Raw genomic sequence first — 21464 nt, forward strand, 5'->3', positions numbered from 1 at the left:
TTAAGACAAGTCCCAGTACGGGGAACATTAAAAAGACCAAACAAGAGTTACATTTGTAATAGAAACTTCACAATGCAGAAAAACCCAGCAGGAAAACCAAATCCAACAACACAAAAGTAACCAAGCGTATCAGGACCCCGTCCGGGGCAGGAAGGCAGTGAAACCTCAAAACACCACCAGTGTGGAGTAGTGGCCCCATCTGGCATGGGTGCTGTTGGGTACTGGTGTGTGTGTGTGTGTGTGTGTGTGTGTGTGTGTGTGTGTGTGTGTGTGTGTGTGTGTGTGTGTGTGTGTGTGTGTGTGTGTGTGTGTGTGTGTGTGTGTGTGTGTGTGTGTGTGTGTGTGTGTGTGTGTGTGTGTGTGTGTGTGTGTGTGTGTGTGTGTGTGTGTGTGTGTGTGTGTGTGTGTGTGTGTTTGTCAGAGACTGTGTTCGTTAGTGTGTGTTTGTGTGTCTTCACTTTTGATGTCCCTGGTACTGTAGCGGTGAGTCATCAAACAGTGGATTCTTCACCTCCATCTCTCCTGTCTGTCAAACAAGGAGTGAGACACAGTGAAGGTCAAATTATGTCTGTCTGTGAGAGACAGGGAAAGAGAAAGAATGTGTTTGTGTTACTGTCTAAAGAATCCAGTTTTTACATCAAGGATGACAACACCCTGTGTGTGTGTGTGTGTGTGTGTGTGTGTGTGTGTGTGTGTGTGTGTGTGTGTGTGTGTGTGTGTGTGTGTGTGTGTGTGTGTGTGTGTGTGTGTGTGTGTGTGTGTGTGTGTGTGTGTGTGTGTGTGTGTGTGTGTGTGTGTGTGTGTGTGTGTGTGTACGGGTCTGTCTGTCTGTCTGTCTGTCTGTCTGTCCTACCGGTGCTAGTCCGGGACACTCGTACACGGTGAAGTCTCCTCCGATCTCTTCCTCGTCTGACGTCATCTCAGAGTCGGGGACCTTCTGCTCTGTGTGTCTCTCTTGGTGTCTGAGGAGCGGAGGCGGAACGCTCAGGGTTTACGTCATACATGCACATACATGACCAAAGAGAAGTTGAAGTTAAACGTGAGCATTATATGTTTGTTTAGATTCAGAGTACTCTTATTTTTTATTAATATTATTCCTTGGGGAAACAGTTTCTGTCACAATTTCACACACAAAATAAAATAAAACAATGAAATAAAAAACAAAAACGCAAAAGTACATTCAATATTTTTTTATCAAAGCATTAGCACCCCCCGTTAGAAAAAGATTACAAATGTAATAAAGTAGTGTCTGAGGAGGAGGAATGAGTCTTTGAAAGTAGGAGGATATGAAGGTGGGAACTCACTTTCCCATGGACATCATCTGCTGTTTCTGGTGCTGGTAGTGATACATCTGAGCACTCATTTGGAGATTTGCATCACCATGCTGAAGAGAAGATCCAAAGACAACATGAAAATACAGATCAATTAATCTAACAAATATTGCAATCACAATAGTTAGACACACAATTATTCAAGCTGATAGTGAGACAGAATAGAACAGGGTAGAAATTAAATGTTTAATAACATTTTTTTTATATTCCCTTTGCTTTGAAGACATGGACATCAATATTCCTTTATGATCGAGGATTTATTCATAATCTAAAATCCAATGGTTAATAATGTATCAGACATTAAACTTTATGGAAATATAGGCCTAGGTATATATTGCCATATAGCTTGATGTTGGCAGCCTAAACTATAAACAACCAAGTTAAATGTTTACTCTAACGGCAATGACAAATAAACCTTACAATACTGAATTGGTAAATAAGGGATCATTTAAATAACATGGGGCCTACCGATGTTCCATTAACCGTGCCTGGTCCTTTGAACCCAGGATAGTCTGCTTTCTTGGCCAAGCGCGATTCCCTCCGCAACCTGTAGGGGGCACCATGAAACAGGTTCTTTAGCGACACCAAAGGCTCACGTTCATCAAAGACGTAGATAATTGCATTGTTAGCATAACATATGAACAGTCTACATGCCTGTAATACAAATAAATGATCAATACCATAATAAAAGAAAACTGCCTTTATGTTACATATTAAAAAAAGGTATTACATTCTGGTTCATCTTTAGTTCACTGGCAGTTACAAGTTGTGTTTCTCTCAATCTTGCTCTCATTATCTTGCACTGGGTGCATGCACTGTTGGCAGTGTTAATTCCACACACTAACAGTTGCGTTAGACATGACCCTCATATGAATGAACAAATGAATGCTTACCTGAAGAAACAGACCCCTGCGACGATCAGAAACACGATGCCAAACGCCACGAACAGGCTGATCAGAGCTGGGGGGGGAAGAAAGCACAAGTAACATAAAACATGATGAGACGTGTGAAGGGGGACGCATCAGTCACAGGGCGTCAGGGTGCTCTCCCGTTGGGGTCCGTAATGAAACCGCTCCTAATGAGCACAAGGAAACCTCGGAATCTCTGTGACACCTGAAGACCGCGTGAACGACGAAAGACGTGGTGCTTGACGGAAACGACGCCATGACAACCTAAACCGATAGCCGCGTTTTGGAAAACAAAGACAACCACCAAACCAAGCTGTGAGAAACATCCAGAGATCCTAGATGTTGTAACCTACTGCACTGTGGCACAGAAACAGTGCAGAATGTTCAGATCAAAATTCTCGCTCAGCCTTTCACTATGACTCCGAAAAAAGTCATGGCGTCCATTTTGTGGTATCGTTGACTTCAAAGGAATTATGGAGGTCAATATTTCTCACACACACATACCCCCCCACCCCCCCCCCCCCACACACACACACACACACACACACACACACACACACACACACACACACACACACACACACACACACACACACACACACACACACACACACACACACACACACACACACACACACACACACTCACCGAGGACCAGGATGTCGTTGAGGGGGGCGGAGACCGGGGCCACCCTGGGGCCAGCCCGGCCGTCCAGGGCCGTGGCCCTTGGTTGAGGTGCCGGAGTGGTGGGGCCCTTGGGGTCCCGAGGCGGGGGGGAACCGGTCGGGGCGGTGGTGTTGGGCGAGGCTGCGGCCGGTCGGTCCGGTACGACCGCGTCAAAGAAGATCCTCGTATCAGAGCGGGAAGAGGTGTTCACTGGAGGGAGGGAGGGAGGGAGGGAGGGAGGGAGGGAGGGAGGGAGGGAGGGAGGGAGGGAGTAGGAAGGGAAGAAAGAAAGCGGTAAAGCAGAAGGGATAGAAGGAAAGAAGGAAAAAAGGGGAGCAGAGGGAAGAAAGGAAGGAAGGCAGAAGGGAAGGAAGGAAAGAAGGAAAGAAGGAAGGAAGGAAAGAAGGAAGGAAGGAAGGAAGGAAGGAAATTGAGAGAAAGATTCCTATTAGTTTGGTAACTTCAATATATGGATATACAATAGAAAAAAAATCATCAAAGCTCTCGCCAAAAGCGAACAGACTTCCTTATTTCAAAACAAAAGAGCTGAAATGCTAGAAAGGATGACTAAAGCTGAAAAACAAGGGACTTTACAGAAGGTCAGGCTGGTGGTTCTGGCGGCCTCTAGAAGCTCTTACCTTGCACTTTGGGTCGTTTTGGTTGGGTAACAGACACCTCCTTCTCCTCGATAACAGAGTGCAGGAAGTCGATCTCCTGGTCCAGTTCAGGGACCGTCTCTGTACCTGGAGGACACAAGGACACAGACACAGACACAGACACAGACACAGACACAGACACAGACACAGACACAGACACAGACACAGACACAGACACAGACACAGACACACAAAAAAGAGTTATAGACGTAGTGCTTTACCAGAATATCACTCACCAATATATATATATATATATATATATATATGTAAAATTGTGTAAAAAAACAGATGGCATGTCAGTGTCTCAGTGAAGAACCAATGCCCTGATTGGTAGATCTATCAGTCAGTGTTCACCGACGGCTACTGTATTGATAAGCATGGAGCCATCTGGCACTGCTAGCCCTACATCAGGGAGACCAGGGCAGTGGCTAATGCTGGAGCCTCAGTGATGGCATACTACAACTAGCAAAAACAGAATTTGTTGTTGTTAGTAAATTATTTGTGATTTGTGTAGAATATACTCCACAGAGATTTAAAGGGTTATCAAAAGGACTTTTTGCCTCTTGGACGTTAGAGGTCCCCAGATCCCTGAAGGTTACGCCTGTCAGTTGTTCACTCTTCCAACGCCGATACACGGCAGAAAACACCCTGAAGATGTTTGATTTGGCGCTTCAACAACATACCCATATGTCATGAGATCATGGGGCTGTTTAAACAGTCACGCAATCTTCAGCGAACGTGTTGCTGTTGTCCGATTCCTGCTCAGTTCTGAGTTTCAATACATTTTACGATTATTACATAACATGTGCTTCGCCAAACATCGGTTTCACTGCTTGTGCCTTCAACCCAATGTTCTACTCCTTAAAAAGATGAATAAAAAATAAATGCCATAATTGAAATGACACGTCGCCACGGCCTCTTAACCGAGCACTCAAACCCTGAGCCTACAACGGAGGCGATTGAACGCACTCCTGCGTGCGTCTGCCGGTGGTCCCGTAGCCCTGCTGCGTTTCTGACTGAGAGTGTGCCGCTACGTGCTGTTTGTTCGGGACCCGGTAGAAGGAGGAGGACAGACAATAGGAAAGTGTTGTTTAACAGTGCTGCTGTCCAGACAGTCAGCCGCATTCTAAAGAGACGAGCCCGCGTCTCCTAGGGGACCGGCCTTTCACAGTGTGTGTGTGGCCGCGGGAGGAAGCACCGCAGGGGACGGGGAGGGGGCAAGAACACACACACACACACACACACACACACACACACACACACACACACACACACACACACACACACACACACACACACACACACACACACACACACACACACACACACACACACACACACACACACACACACACACGTTCCCCCCCATGGAGTGTGACGGGTGAAGGGCTCATGTAAAAAAAAGACTCCCAGAGCTTCCTACTAATGGGGGTGATCATTATATAATACCCCTCAATATATCCTCAATAAATCATAACACCCCTCTATATATCATAACACCCCACAGTATAGCCTCTATACATCATAACACCCCTCAGTATATCCTCTTTATATCATTACACCCCTCAGCATATCCTCTATACTGTATATCATAACACCCCTCTATATATCATAACACCTCTCAGTATAGCCTCTATACTGTATATCATAACACACCTTTATATATCATAACATGCCTTGATATATCCTCAATATATCCTAAATCCTCAATGTATCATAACTACCCTGAATAAACCACAAGGTCCAAAAGTTATTCATAAGACTTGGGTCCAAACCGTAGAAATGGTGATGATAACTGTAAAATACATCACAGAAATCATGAGCAGAACGATGAAGCCCAAACTGCAGCTCATTCAGGTCAACTGTTTACCCCAGCTTTGACCATGCACATCTTCAGTTATACATATTCAGTTTAGTTATGTTCCATGAGGCAGTCTCTTCATGAATATGGATCTGACCCCCCCCCCACCCCCGGCCTCCCCAGAAGGATAGCCACCTGGCTGAGCCGACGTGCGTGATCTGATGCGGGAGCTCTTTCACCCTCTGTTGCTGTTTTTCCTCTCTCACAACACCCCCCCTACATCTCTGGCCACTCAGTACACTCCATGGCAGGTGTGTGTGGAGGCGGGTCGCGCCATGTGCCCTTTACAGGAGGCAACGTGCCGAGAACACGCAAGTGTTTGTGAAGAGAGGAACGACCTGGAGCGTCTCATGGATCCCCTGAAGAGGAGTGAATGGAGAGGGGACATGTTCCTTTGGATTGTGTGTGTAAACACATTGAGGCCCTCTGAAAATCTTTCAAAAAACTTTCCTGGAAAAGGTTGGCTTAGTTATGATTCCACGTCGCATAACGCAAGAGGGTATACAGACCCGTTCTTGCGTCCACCGCAAGGGCCTGACGTGCGCCTCCCAAAAATTGTAAACTTCCGTCGACGTGACGCAGCAGCAAGGGCTCACTAATACCCGACGCAGAATCAAAATAGGTTCACGACTGCGTCGAAGCGACTGCATGGTCATTGTGTTGGGTCGACGTGGAACCATAACTGATCCTTTAGTAACTAACCTGGGAGCACCAGTGAGGGTTAACATATGACACTAAGCTCACACTGAATATTGCATTATTCATATTCATTGTTGGTTGTCATGGTATCATGACGTAAGATTTTCAGAACTACTTGTTATGTTTGCTTTGGAAAAAAAGATGGAACATTTTAAGGCAAAACAAAACCAAACAACTCCCTTTGCAGGCATCTAAAACTGCTTAAACCCTTGTGGTTATGGGAACAGGACATCAACCGGGTGTAGAAGGAGAACTATCGGTGGTAGATCTATCTTTGTGTCAATTGCACCACGTGCTTTGTCATCATGCCTAAGCACACACACCTCTAGTTTTGTCCCTCGCTTGATAATGACCTGTAACCCCTGAGAGTTGGTTAGACAGGGGCGGGGGTGTCGGACACACCGCAAACAAACACTAAACAGCTCAGCGCTCAACGGGGAGCACACACACACACACACACACACACACACACACACACACACACACACACACACACACACACACACACACACACACACACACACACACACACACACACACACACACACACACACACACACACACTCCTACTGTATTAAATGAAAGTGTGCAGAGCTAAGACATCAAGGACACGTTTTTTGGGTGATTTACAAGGTCATTCGCTTTGGTTTTCAATTATCATAATGCGGCATTGATGTTAAAACTCCTTTAGATTAAAAACAGATAACATAAATATTTCATTAGCAAGCTAATGCTTTAACACATCAGTATTTAGCTCTGATTGACAGTTGCATTATAATTGTTTTAGCTAGGACGAATTGTTTTAGCTAGGATTACTTGTTATAGCTAGGATTAAATTAAGAATTACCCGTAAGTGATAATAAGGATCTTCTTAATTCGAAAAAAACAACTTCAGTAAGATTATAATATTCAATGCTGATAAGGATCAGACCACAAAGGGCCTCCGACCACTGAAGTTTAAGGAAACAATCAGTTGCCCCTGCTGCCCCCTTGTGGACACTTTGAACAATGACTGGGATGAAAAAAAATACACACGGGGAATAGTATAGTGTATGTTAAATCTGTGTGGACGTAACCAGGGCATTTGGTCGGTTTGTACTGGATTTTATAAAGCCTAGAGCTGGTAACTCTTTACTGGAGGTTCTAGATATGTATCCATGAGCAATGTGGGTACAATGTAAGCAACCATGAGAACCATCTGCTGTTATCGCTGGAAAGCCATTCTGTCAGTACATTATCGAGGCTGATGGGCAGTGACTTAGTGGAGTCCACCTTTGGCCATAGAGGGAGCGGTTAGCTCCTTGATGGATCCCAAAAGGCTCAGGGTCTCTGGGAGGATTTAAGCCTCCTGGCGCTCACCATTGATCAGTAGTCTGGAAGCAAAGGCCTGGTGGTCACTCTGACGAACTGACCAAGCAGGCAGCAGTAAAATCCCACTATAATAGTGGGAGGCCTTGTCTCTTTGTTAAGTTAATACCTCAGAAGGATTCAATCATATCGCCACTGTGTCCTCCAATATCTATGATGTTGTCAAGGTAAACCTGGTCTCTGGTACACCTGGTGCATTGCTGTGGGTCAGATAGAAGGAGCTGCTCTGAGCATAAGGGGGTTACATTCGTAGAGTATTTCCTGTGTATTGATTATCCATTTATGATTGTGGTGGTGCGGGGGGGTTAGCGCTGTCTATAGGGATATAAAGGGGTGTGGCTCTCCATATCCCGACTAGACAAGACAGGGGAGTTAGCGTCAGGTGTTGTTATTGACTAATCCCCCCGTCCTCACCTCTTTAAAACCAAGCAGCAGCCGGCCCCCCAGGGAGGGAGTCTTGGGCCTAAAGTCCCAGCACGACCCCCTCAGAGAGAACAGTCTCTGAGCGGCAAGGCCCACCACTGTTGTTGCCTTTCCAGGGATCGCTTTGTTCCTTTTTAATAAGGGACACACCTGACTAAGACTGCCCAGTACACCGAGTTCTCCTGCTCCATTTGTAGGTCCAACCCCACTAAGACTGTCCAGTACACCGAGTTCTCCTGCTCCATTTGTAGGTCCAACCCCACTAAGACTGTCCAGTACACCGAGTTCTCCTGCTCCATTTGTAGGTCCAAGCCCCACTAATGCTGTCCAGTACACTGAGTTCTCCTGCTCCAATTGGCGGTACGTTAGAGCCATATAAGCTTACGCTGGCTTAACTTGAATCACTAAACATGAAAACCACTCATATGAGTACAAAACCCCTAAAACAAATACAACCCTCGCCCAGCTGATCCAGGAACACCTTGAGAATCAAAAGGTCCATAAAATGTTGGCTAATAATAACAGATTGGCTCTTTTCAACAATGATATTGTAGTTGACAAACGAGAGCGCACAATCAGATCCGATCAGACGTACAGTGCTTTACGCTTCCTGGGGGGAAACATAAGGAGTTTACATGGACTGAGTGTAGTCATTCCCGCAGATGGGGCTGTTTTGTTCGGGTGCAATGGGAACAGGCTGCCGGGCGGATGGCATCCAGCCGCTCAGAGAGTAGGGATCTCCCCACCCTCAGTACATACAGTATCACAGTGGCTGCCCACGGCGACGGCCGGCTCGTACTTACAGTCAAGGAAGAACATCGGCCACAGGTATTAAGGTGTTTACCAATGGGAGTGTACACCTCCATGGTAAACACAAGGGACACACATGCACGCACGCGCACACACACAGACACGCACACAGGAAGACACACACCCAGAAATACATTCACGCACACACCCTGTCTTACTTGTTCAGCAGGTATGGTCATTGCTTGTTTTACTAATTATATTTGCATTTCAGATCTCATATCATTGCAAAAATGGCGATCAGCTTACAAGAGAAAAACGTGGTTTTCAGGGCAGCTATAGGATGTTGGTTATGCAATGATATGGTGCTGATATTGGAAATAGCCCTAGACTCCCAAATACAGTTCTGGGGTACAGAAGCTCTGAGGTCCATTTCTGTGATCCGATCAATTATATGTAACGCAAACCCGTTTGATCAATTAAAGTAACTGTGTGTGTCTCCGTCCCTCTCCTTTTCCCGGTTCTGACCTCCTGAACACTTAAGATTCTTCCAGTCTTTGGAAAGAAAAAATATGCATATTTGGCAGTTCCATGCAGAGAAAACAACAGTGTCGAAAGAACACAACGCAGGTGTAATTATGTAATTATGTCATATAGTCACTGGCCTCAGCAAATTCAAAACATTAATTAACCGAATGAGGGTGTTCATAATCCGAAAAAGGAAAAGACGTGAATGGTATTGTGTGTGAGTGAGACAGACTGACAGAGACAGACAGATGGACAGACAGAGAGATTATGTGTGTGAGAGAGAAATATCAGCAGAGGGAGACAGAAAAATATAATGAGGTGAGTGAGTGAGTGAGTGAGTGAGTGAGTGAGTGAGTGAGTGAGTGAGTGAGTGAGTGAGTGAGTGAGTGAGTGAGTGAGTGAGTGAGTGAGTGAGTGAGTGAGTGAGTGAGTGAGTGAGTGAGATAAAAAGAGTGTGGAGATGCCGAGAGACAAAGATAAAAAGAGTGGGGAGATACCGAGAGACAGAAGCCGATGTCATTGGCTTACATAACCACTTTAGGGGGCTTAACTAAGACTGATGAAACTGTGTTGTGGTGTGCGATTTAATAACTGCGCACGCACACACACACACACACACACACACACACACACACACACACACACACACACACACACACACACACACACACACACACACACACACACACACACACACACACACACACACACACACAGTGTAAATCTGTCAAAAACACATGTTGTTGTTGGAGTGAATAGAGGTAGATTGGGACAGGGATCTGATGGGAAGGAGAGAGTGAGAGGAGGAGAGACAGGGACAGCGCCAGAGAGAGAGAGAGAGATTCTGTGACATTTAGATGATTAAAACCATAATCTGAGCAGGTCTGCGGCGGTGTGTGTGTGCGTGAAACACACACTGTGTCATGAACGACAGGATGAGGGACAGATGTTAAGCAGGGGTCGTTACTAGCATATGATGCGCTGGGAGAGTGGCAGGAGATGACAACCAATCAGCCGGGACATGGAAAGTCTCATGAAAGAAGATCTCCATAAAATGACAGCGGAAAATTATAAATGAAAAGGAGCGTGACGTGGACACTGTGGTGAATGTGGAACATTACCGCTGTGGCCGATGAGTTAGCACTTAGCGTAAATGAATACTCGTGTACCTGAGACAGAGGTGAGGTGGGACAGCTTTCACATACTTTACATAGTTATTGTTTACTTCCTCATAGCTTAAAGGTCATTCATCTCTCACACACACACACACACACACACACACACACACACACACACACACACACACACACACACACACACACACACACACACACACACACACACACACACACACACCAGTATTAAGGTAAACACTTTACGTTAATTCTATGAATAACACTTTCAATCTTTCTTAACCTCTTTATGCATACCATGACGGTGGTGCTTTGGTTTGGCCACACAGAGTCCCTCCTTGTTCTCCACCAATGGGGACAGGCAGGAGCCGCAGTGGGAGGAGCCAGCCTTGCAGAAGTGCCGCCCCTTTTCGGCACACACCAGATGATGGCATCGACTTTTCACTGAGACCGATTGAGAGAAAGAGGAGTGGAAGAGCTTCATTAGTGACGAGGCATAAACTGAAAAATAAATCCATCAATGAAATCAATTCTGAAAAACGTCATAACTGTCAGGACACTTTGGACCAAATACAACAAAAAGCAGTGCAATATTGTACCCAGTGACGCAAGATAGAGAACAAAGAACACATCTTACACAGCTATGTTGGACAAATGATAACTAACCTTGCCCTAAAATGGGCCACATCAAAGTTTGACGTCTTAATAGATTGACCTGAATTCACCCTTGTCTGACGGCTGTTATACACATTCAAGTTGAAAAAAGGGTTTGGTGCTAGCAGTCAGCAGGCTGCTAGCTTCCTGTTATAAAACCAGCTTGACGAGACTACACGGGAATTAGACTAAAGCAATTACAAGCACTGAATGTCAAGTGTAGCAAAGGTCTATTTTACGATTAATTAAATGTTTACAATTTTATAAATATCAGAAGAGTTAAACCCCAACTGTCGAGTTAAAACAAACACAATGGCAGGGAACACAGCTTTCCAGATTTATTCCCCATCTTATCTGTAACTCTGCCGAACCAGATATGTGCAACACTACCACACACACACACACACACACACACACACACACACACACACACACACACACACACACACACACACACACACACACACACACACACACACACACACACACACACACACACACACACACACACACACACACACACACACACACAAGGGCTGAACGATTTTAAGAAAAAATTGAAATTGCGATTTTTCTGGTAGAGATTGCGGTTTCGATTTCAACCACGATTTATTTTCTTTAAATCAAGTTTCAGTATAAATTAATATAACCAATGAATTCCATTAAGGTAATGCAATAATGAAAACTGCTGGCAACAGATTTCAAATGCAAGACTGTTTATTCAAGTACCTAAGAAACAACAACCAAAAAAGTCAAATAAAAAGGGAGCCCTCTTTCTTAAGTAAACTTGCTTCAATGGCTCATCAGCATCAAAATAATTGCACTTTTGTAAAAAAAAAAAAAAATTATAAAAAAAACAAATAAAAAAAAACGCAGCTTTGACGATCCCAAAATCGTAATGCTTGAGATCGCGATTTTCGGTCGAAAACGATAGATCGTTCAGCCCTAACACACACACACACACACACACACACACACACACACACACACACACACACACACACACACACACACACACACACACACACACACACACACACACACACACACACACACACACACACACACGGGTCACTGCAGTGCAACAGGTGTGTTGAATAAGTGTTGCTGGGGAGATAACCGCTGTGCCACTGTCAGGTCAGATAAGCAGCATAGCCCAGCATGCTATTCTGAGCTAGCAGCAGAGCATGCTATAGCTATGGGCTAGAATAACAGCGGTGCTCATTACAGAAGGTCAGGTTGTTAGTCATACACCAAGAGGAAAAGCCATATTAAAAACAAGTCTCATATATTATACATGAGAAAAGAAACATGTGTCCAAGTCCAACTGTTAACATTCAAAAAGCTGAAATTGCATATGGTTGACAAGTTCGCAATCAAATCAGGAAAAAGGAAAAAACCTAACATTATGTTTAACCAAAACACGAGCAACACCCTTTAGTGGCCTTATGTTCTCCAGGGCTGCCTGCACAGAATAACTTCCCTTCATTAGGTGAGAGCGATGGAGAGATGTCGATGGGAAACTCAGTAACTACTCTGCAGACCGTGCCAAGCCACTGAGCGAGGGAGTCAGTGAACAAAGAGATATGGTGAGATAAAGACGGAGAGAGAGAGGTATAAAAAAGCAGAAGGATGGAAGAAGAAGAGACAAAGAAAGTGAGATTTTGTCAGAACGAATCAGTCCGCAGAAAGACAAATTCTAAATTAAATTATACACTGAAAGTTATACTAATAGGAGAATCAGTGCATCTATGGTAATGGTGAGGGATTTGTCAAGGGATAAATGATAGACATTTACGCGAGGCCCGCCGCCCCACAAAAACACCGCAGCTCAGCGCCAGCGACTTTAAAATAACAGAACAGGAAGCAAGGAAACACAGGGAAACCAAGACCTGCGGTATTTGGCAAAGAGCGAAAACAAGCAGTGTAGATGAGAGTGACGGTTGACACATGAGCCTGTGGGTTCGACCTCGGTGTAGTGTTAGTGCGATTCTGTGATCTGTTGCATATTCTGTTTTTTTTCTGACACAAGCCACAACAATAAGACGCTGAAAGCAAAATGTCTGCCATTGTGTTTGGTGAAGGCCCTAGCAGCAGCAGCAGCAGCACTGCTTTCAGACAATCACACGTACAAAAGTAAACTGTGGTGCAAGATTCACGGGTCACAAGGTTTCCTACTCGCTTGTTCTCATTGGTCCCTAATAATCAGCAGTCGCTTAGCAACAGCAGTATTGTAAGTTACAGCGTCTCACCTGCTCTGCCTCTTCGCCCCGTTGACGTAGCGACACGAGCGCCTGACACACATGCACGGCCGTCTGATAATTAAAGGCTGTTGCTCTCTCCTGCACGCACGCACGCACGCACGCACGCACGCACGCACGCACGCGCACACGCGCGCACGCACGCGCACGCACACGCACACGCACACGCACACACACACACACACACACACACGGTACCTTTTAAAGCACTGTACAAATGCAATCGATTATTATTTCTCTATCAGTTCATGGCGTTGGCTGCAATTTTCAACCCTCACTGACTGTGGGGTCCGTCCTTATCCCTTGGGTCTTCCCCTTTCACATGTTCCATCCTCATGTTATCATGGAAGGGGCTTCTCACCCCAAGGCATATCACTCTCTGAATATACCATAACCACAGAGATGAGCCGCTGGTGAATAATTCATCCGGCATGGGAAATCTGTGTGCACGTGTCAGTAACTGTGCCTTGAATGTATTAGGAGCCTCTTGATGCCCAAAAAGATGTCTCTCTCCAAGTCCACTGGATTAACAGTCTGAATAATACAGTAGGAGGTAGGTTTAAGGCATCTAAAACATTCTGGATTCTTGCCTCCAATACGGCAAAGCTCATATTGAGATTCTCTTTTTTGGGCCACATCTCCTCCTTAATTACAAAAAGCTAATAACTGGCTCAGCAAGTTATATCTTAATTTCATCCTTTTCATCCTTACATAATAATTTCTATCTTAGCTTCATCAAAGAAGGCCATATCACGTAATCCCACTGCGCCACCATCATCAAGGATAAAGAATGCTTCCCAAGGTGGTTTGCCTCAAATGCTCTCACTATTCATCTCAGCGCACGTCTCCATCTACCGCCAAGGACCAATTTAGTCTCACTGTTCAACAAGCCAGCAACCAGGCTCCCGACCCACTCACTTCTCTGCCTCGCTCAACACGAGCCTCCTATCATGACATCACACCGGTTCACATGCTTCCGTCATGTTAAATGTTTTGCTTCGTCGCTTGAGGCTCTTATCATAACACCACACTAGTTCAGATATTTCCGTCACGTTACACGTTGTACAAAGAAAAATGGGAAACTCCCTCCGTGAAAAGATTTTTGAAAATCATAACAAAATAAGCCGAACAAGCTTTGAACTACCTGACCTTGTATGATTGGACAAGGCCGTTTCTCAAACACAGTTAAATATCGGTTCTTCCCTCGGGCTCATCAGGCCATGGCAGCACTGATGAATATGGTAGAAGAAAGGCCTCTAAGGGCAGCATTATGTCACTAATCATAGAGAAGGTTCAGCATTAGGTGTCCTTCAAAAAGCACACGGCAACCACACTCACTACACACTCAATCAGCTGTCACACACACCGACATTTTTTATCTGAAACCGAACCGTTAGGTTATACGGTGCGTCGCGTGATGTACGTCTATGGCAACGCGCATTCCTGGTATTCACAATCGAATGCACTTGACCACGGCAGGGCTGGATGCACGCAGACATTGATGAGATGAACATAATGGTGTACACACTGAATGCAACGTACAGCATTAATGTTTCCACACTTAAAATTTGTCAAGATAATGACTTTTGAATGCAAGCCTACTAGGGATGTTTTCCCGCTTTGAAATCGATTTCTTCTGCATCTTTTGTGTAAAATAGATTGCTGTAATGAAAAATGGACCTGGAGCACAAATCAATGTGCAGTGTTCAGCACAGTTGAACAACATTCAAGTGCCTCTGATGATCTATAATGACATATCAACCCAGAGCGCTGAATGCAGCAAACACAATGCAATCAGAGGCCTATTGAATCCGTCTTGCTCCGCGCCCGCCGGCGGGACAAGCTCTGTTGATTTATGGAGGTTTATTTAGCACAACAATGAGGTCTAAATCGTCTACACACAAGAGAGTTGTCATTATTGCAACCCTTTCAAGAGCTATAACCTGAGAAAGACTGCTCTGGACTTAAATGTGTACTGACCTTTTGAATAAATACTGGGCTGGTAAATAATTCATTCAATATTTGTCACAGTACATCGATGATTGCACAAACCAAAAACACAGAAACGTGCATAGGAACGATCGGAAAACCATTTGGTCGATTTTAGTTTTGACGTGAAATAGTAAGAACAGGAAGAAATTGAATCGATGTAACTCTTACATAACCTGCCCTGCCAGATGGTTGGATTACAGAACCATCTGGGAAGTCGACCTTGAATTTTTTTTTTGCATAGGGGCAGGCACTTCCAAAAAATACTTGGATGGACCATCCATGTATCCCCACCATCTATCGTGTTGATGCCGATTGGTAGGAGACACTGTGGTTTCGGCCTCAAGCACCCCACTTGAAGCCTTGCGTGGTGGAATCTTGTGCGATCGTGATCGGGCAACCCCAGCTCCCTCACAAGTTTACTTTGTACCGTTGCACATCGTATTCCATCCTCACGTCGTGGCGGCCGAAGCGACACGACGATCCTTCAGGTTCCCCCGCCTCCCCAAGGTGCTACAGCAGTGCAGGCAGGGAACCGCGGGACTGGGCCTGGGTTCAACACACTGCCCACACAACACTGGCACCGGTCACAGAACGAGGAGGACGGCAGGTGACACACTCACCGAGACCCACACAGTGGCTTTATTAGGATAGAAATAACCAATTTACCAGCTTACGAGTTTGAAGGAATGCTGATTGTTCATGGTTGATGGAGCTCAATTCCTGTATATTTTTATGTTTACATCTTCCCACGAGAAAGCAAATCCTATTTTCTTAATCGTCGATTCAAATTTAAAATATACAATATACAAATGATAAAAAGACTCAGCTGAGAAAGTATATTTTCTGTTAAAAGTGTATCTTTGCATACTAATTTCTCTCCTTTGAAACCGCAGATAACTGACATTGGAGAGTTCAATAATAGGTGAGCAGGTATTGTGGTGTCAGCAACGTGTGAAAAGAGATTGCATAAAAGCTCTGGGACTCCAGCGAGTCCTTGAACTGAAGTGAGAAATGACTCAGAACCATCTGCTGCTGCTGTGGCCTGCTGTGGCCCCACACACACACACACACACACACACACACACACACACACACACACACACACACACACACACACACACACACACACACACACACACACACACACACACACACACACACACACACACACACACATTATGTTTTTGTCCCTTGTGGAGCAGAACACAACAAAATTAACTCTAATCATGATCAGAGGAGCAGCACAGGAGAGGTGTGTGTGTGCGTGCGTGCGTGTGTCAGATGGGTACATAGTAGGAAATGGCCAGGCCAGCAGGGTTACTTTCCCCCATTGTTGAAGCTTCCTGCCGTTCAGACTGCCCACAGGAAGAAAGACAAACACTCGAAATCAAGTGGCGACATGAGAAAGGACCCTTCACGGGACAGAGCAGTACTACACCTGCGTGAACCGGTGGAGTGTTTGCCTGTATTCTCGTCCGTGTGTAGCACATGGCAAATTATCATTGGCTCAATCTAAATTTTTTTTGTGCCACAAATAACAAGTCAAACAAACAAATATTCAAACACACATACACAGAATAGTTATACAATTTTAAAATATTATTTAAATAAGCTTATTTCCATGAGCTTAGATCTACCGATATGCATAAAGTATGAGTCCCCTGTGGTAGATTAGGAGGTCATTTTAACATCAAGCACATAATAATGACCATCTTGCCTTGCTAGTGGGTTTTCTAATGCATGCTACAAAATGTCTGTGATCGCTATCAGTGCCACAGGCAGGATCAGTAGACATGAACATTTATAAATAAAATGTCAGCAAGTGGAAATCAGTTTTTTTCTAAATTATTTAATTTTTAAAGGATTACGACTTATTCTCCCGGGGGTGAATTCTGTCTGAAAATATTTTTTTTTTGAAAGAAGGTGATAATTGCATGACAGAGTCATAGAGCTACATGGCATTGTTATTTTTTCCACAGCAAATTACAAGAGCAATGAAAAGGGTGACGACAGGTGATGCACAGGCAATACGGTAACAGTTTAGGCTTACTGAATTCTCCTGCATAACCTGTTCTGAAAGGCAGACACAAAAATGCCACAAGGAAACGTATTCCTTTTGTCAGACCTATCTACCTGGTCCGGCATCACTGCCACATCATCTTGGCCATATTTACTCATGCTGACCGTACTCAGAACGTTCTGGCGTATAAATGAGGCAACGACCGCTCCTTTCTATAGAGCCGTCACGCTGCAGAATACCTCTGGGCTGTAAAGCCGTTGCTGCTGATGGCAATCGCGTACATTAACAAAAAGGTTTTGTACTGTGTTGAGGAACCGGCCCTGACTCACTGAGAGAGGGACTGAGATAGAGAGATAGAGGGACAGAGGGAGAGAGAGACAGATGGAGGGATAGAGAGAGAGACAGAGACAGAGACAGAGACAGAGACAGAGACAGAGACAGAGAGAGAGAGAGAGAGAGACAGAGACAGAGACAGAGACAGAGAGGGTCAGAGAGAGGGAAAGTGGGACAGAGTGAGAGAGAAAGTGGGACTCTCAGAATCTGCAGCTTCTCTTTGGTCATCATCACTTTTACCATTTCACTCTGGCATTTATCTCCCATTGCAACACAGATTGTTTTAAGTTCATGAGCAGCAGAGTGGGTTGAGAACGGCACAAATCAGTAAAAAAAGTCTGAATAAAATTACTTTTTCCCCCAAGATTGTTTAGAACGAATGGCTAAACTGGAGCATATCTTTTTTTTATACATTCTGCCATGTCTTTCATGCTAAAATGCTTTAACGGATGGATATGGAAATGTGAGGATGTGATATTCCTACATCTTTCTGCGTCTTTTAAGTTGCGTGTGGTGTGCGTCCATCGGCCCGTACCATAGGTCGCTGGGTTGAAAGAGGCTTTGTGGCTCACATTCACACAAGCCTGCACCGCTGAAGGTAAAACCGGTAATTAAAAGAATGGAAGAAGAGAAATGGAGAAAGAAAGTGATCGTGAGACATTTCAGAGTTGCTATGGAAACAACATGGGCTGGGAGATCTCCAGAGCATCACAATGCTAAATGCAGGGGGCAGATCAATAAGAAGGGCTGTTGAGCCTTCTGAGGGAGTAGCTTGCGGTGCTGTAACCCGGTTACACCTCTATGTTCCCCCGTTTTATTGGCAACGGATGACATACGTTTCCTTCACCAAAACCACATAGGCAACATTACTTTCCAATTTAAAACCACCAGGCCTTTTGAAACGCCGTTTTCACTTTAACTTCAGTTAGTCATCGTATTAATAATAGATGCATCGCACGGGCCTCGCTGGGATAGTGAAACACAGAGAGCTATTGAACGCAATGCATATATGACTGTGTTTCAACTTTGGTTTAAAATGCATTGAAAGTGTAGACTTCCTTCATGTGGAAAATGACAACCTTAACGAACATTAAAGTCAATGAGTAAGAATGAGCCCTACCAGTTAGTAGGGGGGAGAGTTTCAGAATTCATAAAACTCAGTAACAGTGTTCTGTCCACTCTTACTGGATGGGTGACGTGAACTAGCGTAGCTCTGCTGGCTGGGTGGAATGAGTGGAGGGGTTTTGGTTTCTGTTTTGTTGAAAGTACAAAGAGAGATGTGTGGGCAGTGGCCGGATATTTTATTTGTAAAAAACATCAGTTATAGGATGTGATTTTATGGATAACATCATTGAAATCACCGTCGATCAGCATTGACTACAGATGTGTCCAAGTATTTTAAGCTGCAAGCTAGTTTAAATGTTACACACTGTGACTTTGACAAATGTAGCCTACCTTTCCCTACTAACATAACGTCAAAGCACAACCCTATACTTTTTACCTTACCTTGACCATCACAGCACCCTTACTCCTATATTATTCACACACACACACACACACACACACACACACACACACACACACACACACACACACACACACACACACACACACACACACCTATAGGCCTACCTGGCCTATCACATATGTCGCCAGCTGTAGAGCCATTGGCTCGGTACTCTGGTGCATATGTACATGACCTCAGTGCCTTTCCACCAGCCACCCCTGGACCTATCCCCCCCTTGCAGCCAGGCATATGGAACAGGTGTTATCTGATGTGGAAAACAACATACACACTTCATTCACAGTGTGTGTGTGTGTGTGTGTGTGTGTGTGTGTGTGTGTGTGTGTGTGTGTGTGTGTGTGTGTGTGTGTGTGTGTGTGTGTGTGTGTGTGTGTGTGTGTGATTTGCATTAATGGCTTACTGTTTAAGTGTTTAAGAGATTTGTAGTGGCACCATGCTTCTTCCCAGCATTCAGCCAATGCTGTATGTATACTGTAACTTTGGTTATAAAAGAACACTTAAAAACACAGCGGTCCTGTCACTCTCATTCATGCGGAAGACGCTACATGTGTGGCTCTTACTAAAACAATCTCTAGAGACGGTAAGAAAGGCATGAAGGAAAGGTTGTGTAATTCACAATATTTTCCTTGTTAGTTTCCCGTAACTTCACAGACCGCAGGACTCGTTTAACCCAAAGGCGTCCAGATGACTGAGAACCTAATTCTGCAGCACAATAAGCCAAGGAAAAGAGTCACTTGATTTAACATGGAGATACATCAAGACAATAATAAGCTGCGACTTAAGTTTATTTTGTTGTGAAAAGGGTTCAACACAGCCCAATGTTTACAGGTACAGGCCGAAAGAACCCAGACAACTATATTGGGAATATTCAAAAAATAAAGTAATGTGATAGACGGGAGGTGAAACCGTGGCATTAGGCAGTCGTCATGTGTCGTTAAAGGTGTTGTTTACCTGGAACGCTCGTGGAGACGCCGCCGAACAGGAGCCAGCACGCGCACATACACAGCAGAACCCCGTACCCGCTCCACGCGCTGCCGGACAGCAGCATCCTTCGAAGCTTCTTAACAACGGAGAACCAGATTAGACGACATGTGATATGTCATTCCCCCATCCTTTGCTATCCTTTAGATCCGAAGACGCCGGCGAACACGGCGGTCGCTGAAAATACAGCTACAGCCCCGTCTCAGGTAGAAGGATGTGACTCAGTCGACTCGCGCTCTGCAAATACTCGTTAATCCCCGGCACTAGTGCTAAAGATAGCGGCGTCCAGCCTCTGACAGGGAGGACGGACTAGGTGAGGGGGCGGGACCTGAGGATTTGACGTTGACGACTGTGCTGTGGAAGAAACAAGTGGGGAAACAGGGGAGGTGCAGCATCCGTGCGGCTGAGGTAAGCTGTGAGAGGGTTCTGCCTTGTAGCGTTACACCGGTCTTATCTTCAATGGATTGTGTAGGCCCGTTAAACAGTCCCCAGAACCAGAAAATTGAAGTTGACAATTAAAATATCTGGCCGGGGGGGGGACCCTCGCCCTCGACAATAACGCCTTTTTGGAGCATCTCATTCCAGGTGCTAGAGGGGGCGGGGTGCAGCTTGCATGCGGCTGAGAGACACGTCGTCTTCTTGGCGTCATGACGCAGTCAGCAGAGGGTGACGCAACGGTCAAGCGGGTTCATGGAGTGGATGCAGCGGTTGTGGTTGGGGGCATTTGGTTCTACCTAAGGTCAAAAGCTTAATAAACATATGAAATGCCTGGGCAAGTATATTAGCATGATGAAAATTCATGTGTCTGGTACATGCAAAAAACATACAAGCCACCATACATAAATGCTAAGCACACAATGTATATATTATTCAGATTGTTGCCAACAAAACTTGAACGGGTGCTTGAGTCATTTCTAAACATAATTAAACTAATGTTACTTTTAATAATTTGTGTTACCCAACTACTCTATGGTCTATTCCTGTGCATCTGTGAAAAAGATATCTTGGTACAATTTTAATTTTTCTTCTAAGAAGGGTAGGCTACTTGTAGGTCGTTTAAACTTGTAAACTTGAATAACGGCAACGTATGGAGTTAAAAGTTTGAATATCACACTGCATCAGGTGTGCTCCAGCAAACCACCTTGAGACTTTAGTGCCCCCTAGTGGTGGTTTGGAAACGGTGCGCTCAATCTGCCTTTTTGAGGAAAGTGATGGGGGTTTGTGCGCTATTGACGCGTCCTCAAATAATACCTGAGGTTGTACTTTGAAATCGTTGCCGAGTTTTCTATATATTGATACTTTATCAAATGTGTTGCTTGGTAACAATTATACACATCTAAAAGTTGCATTTTACAAGTTTACTGGCCTCAATTCCATT

The 21464-nt window shown here is 44.8% G+C and overlaps 1 protein-coding gene across 1 annotated transcript; it reads right to left on the reverse strand.

Annotated features, from left to right (window-relative positions):
- Nucleotides 1–322: 322 nt before the first annotated feature.
- LOC130381517 (neural proliferation differentiation and control protein 1-like) lies at nucleotides 323–20391 on the reverse strand. The gene is made up of 9 exons (XM_056589165.1): nucleotides 20057–20391; nucleotides 10618–10764; nucleotides 3544–3648; nucleotides 2888–3115; nucleotides 2225–2291; nucleotides 1800–1878; nucleotides 1305–1384; nucleotides 854–962; nucleotides 323–526 (listed from the first exon to the last, which is right to left on the reverse strand). Exons 1-9 carry the CDS (start codon nucleotides 20151–20153, stop codon nucleotides 455–457), a joined length of 984 nt encoding a protein of 327 aa, XP_056445140.1. The 5' UTR covers nucleotides 20154–20391; the 3' UTR covers nucleotides 323–454.
- Nucleotides 20392–21464: the final 1073 nt, after the last annotated feature.

This window comes from Gadus chalcogrammus, chromosome 4 (assembly GCF_026213295.1).
Source record: "Gadus chalcogrammus isolate NIFS_2021 chromosome 4, NIFS_Gcha_1.0, whole genome shotgun sequence".
Classification (NCBI taxonomy): Eukaryota; Metazoa; Chordata; class Actinopteri; order Gadiformes; family Gadidae; genus Gadus; species Gadus chalcogrammus.

Excerpts from the sequence above, each read along its gene's own strand:
- LOC130381517 (XM_056589165.1), bottom strand. The coding sequence starts at position 20,153 with ATGCTGCTGTCCGGCAGCGCGTGGAGCGGGTACGGGGTTCTGCTGTGT. Across the intron at positions 1,385-1,799 it reads GCACGGTTAATGGAACATCG|CATGGTGATGCAAATCTCCA; the intron begins GTAGGCCCCATG and ends TCTTCTCTTCAG. Across the intron at positions 527-853 it reads AGTGTCCCGGACTAGCACCG|ACAGGAGAGATGGAGGTGAA; the intron begins GTAGGACAGACA and ends CTTGTTTGACAG.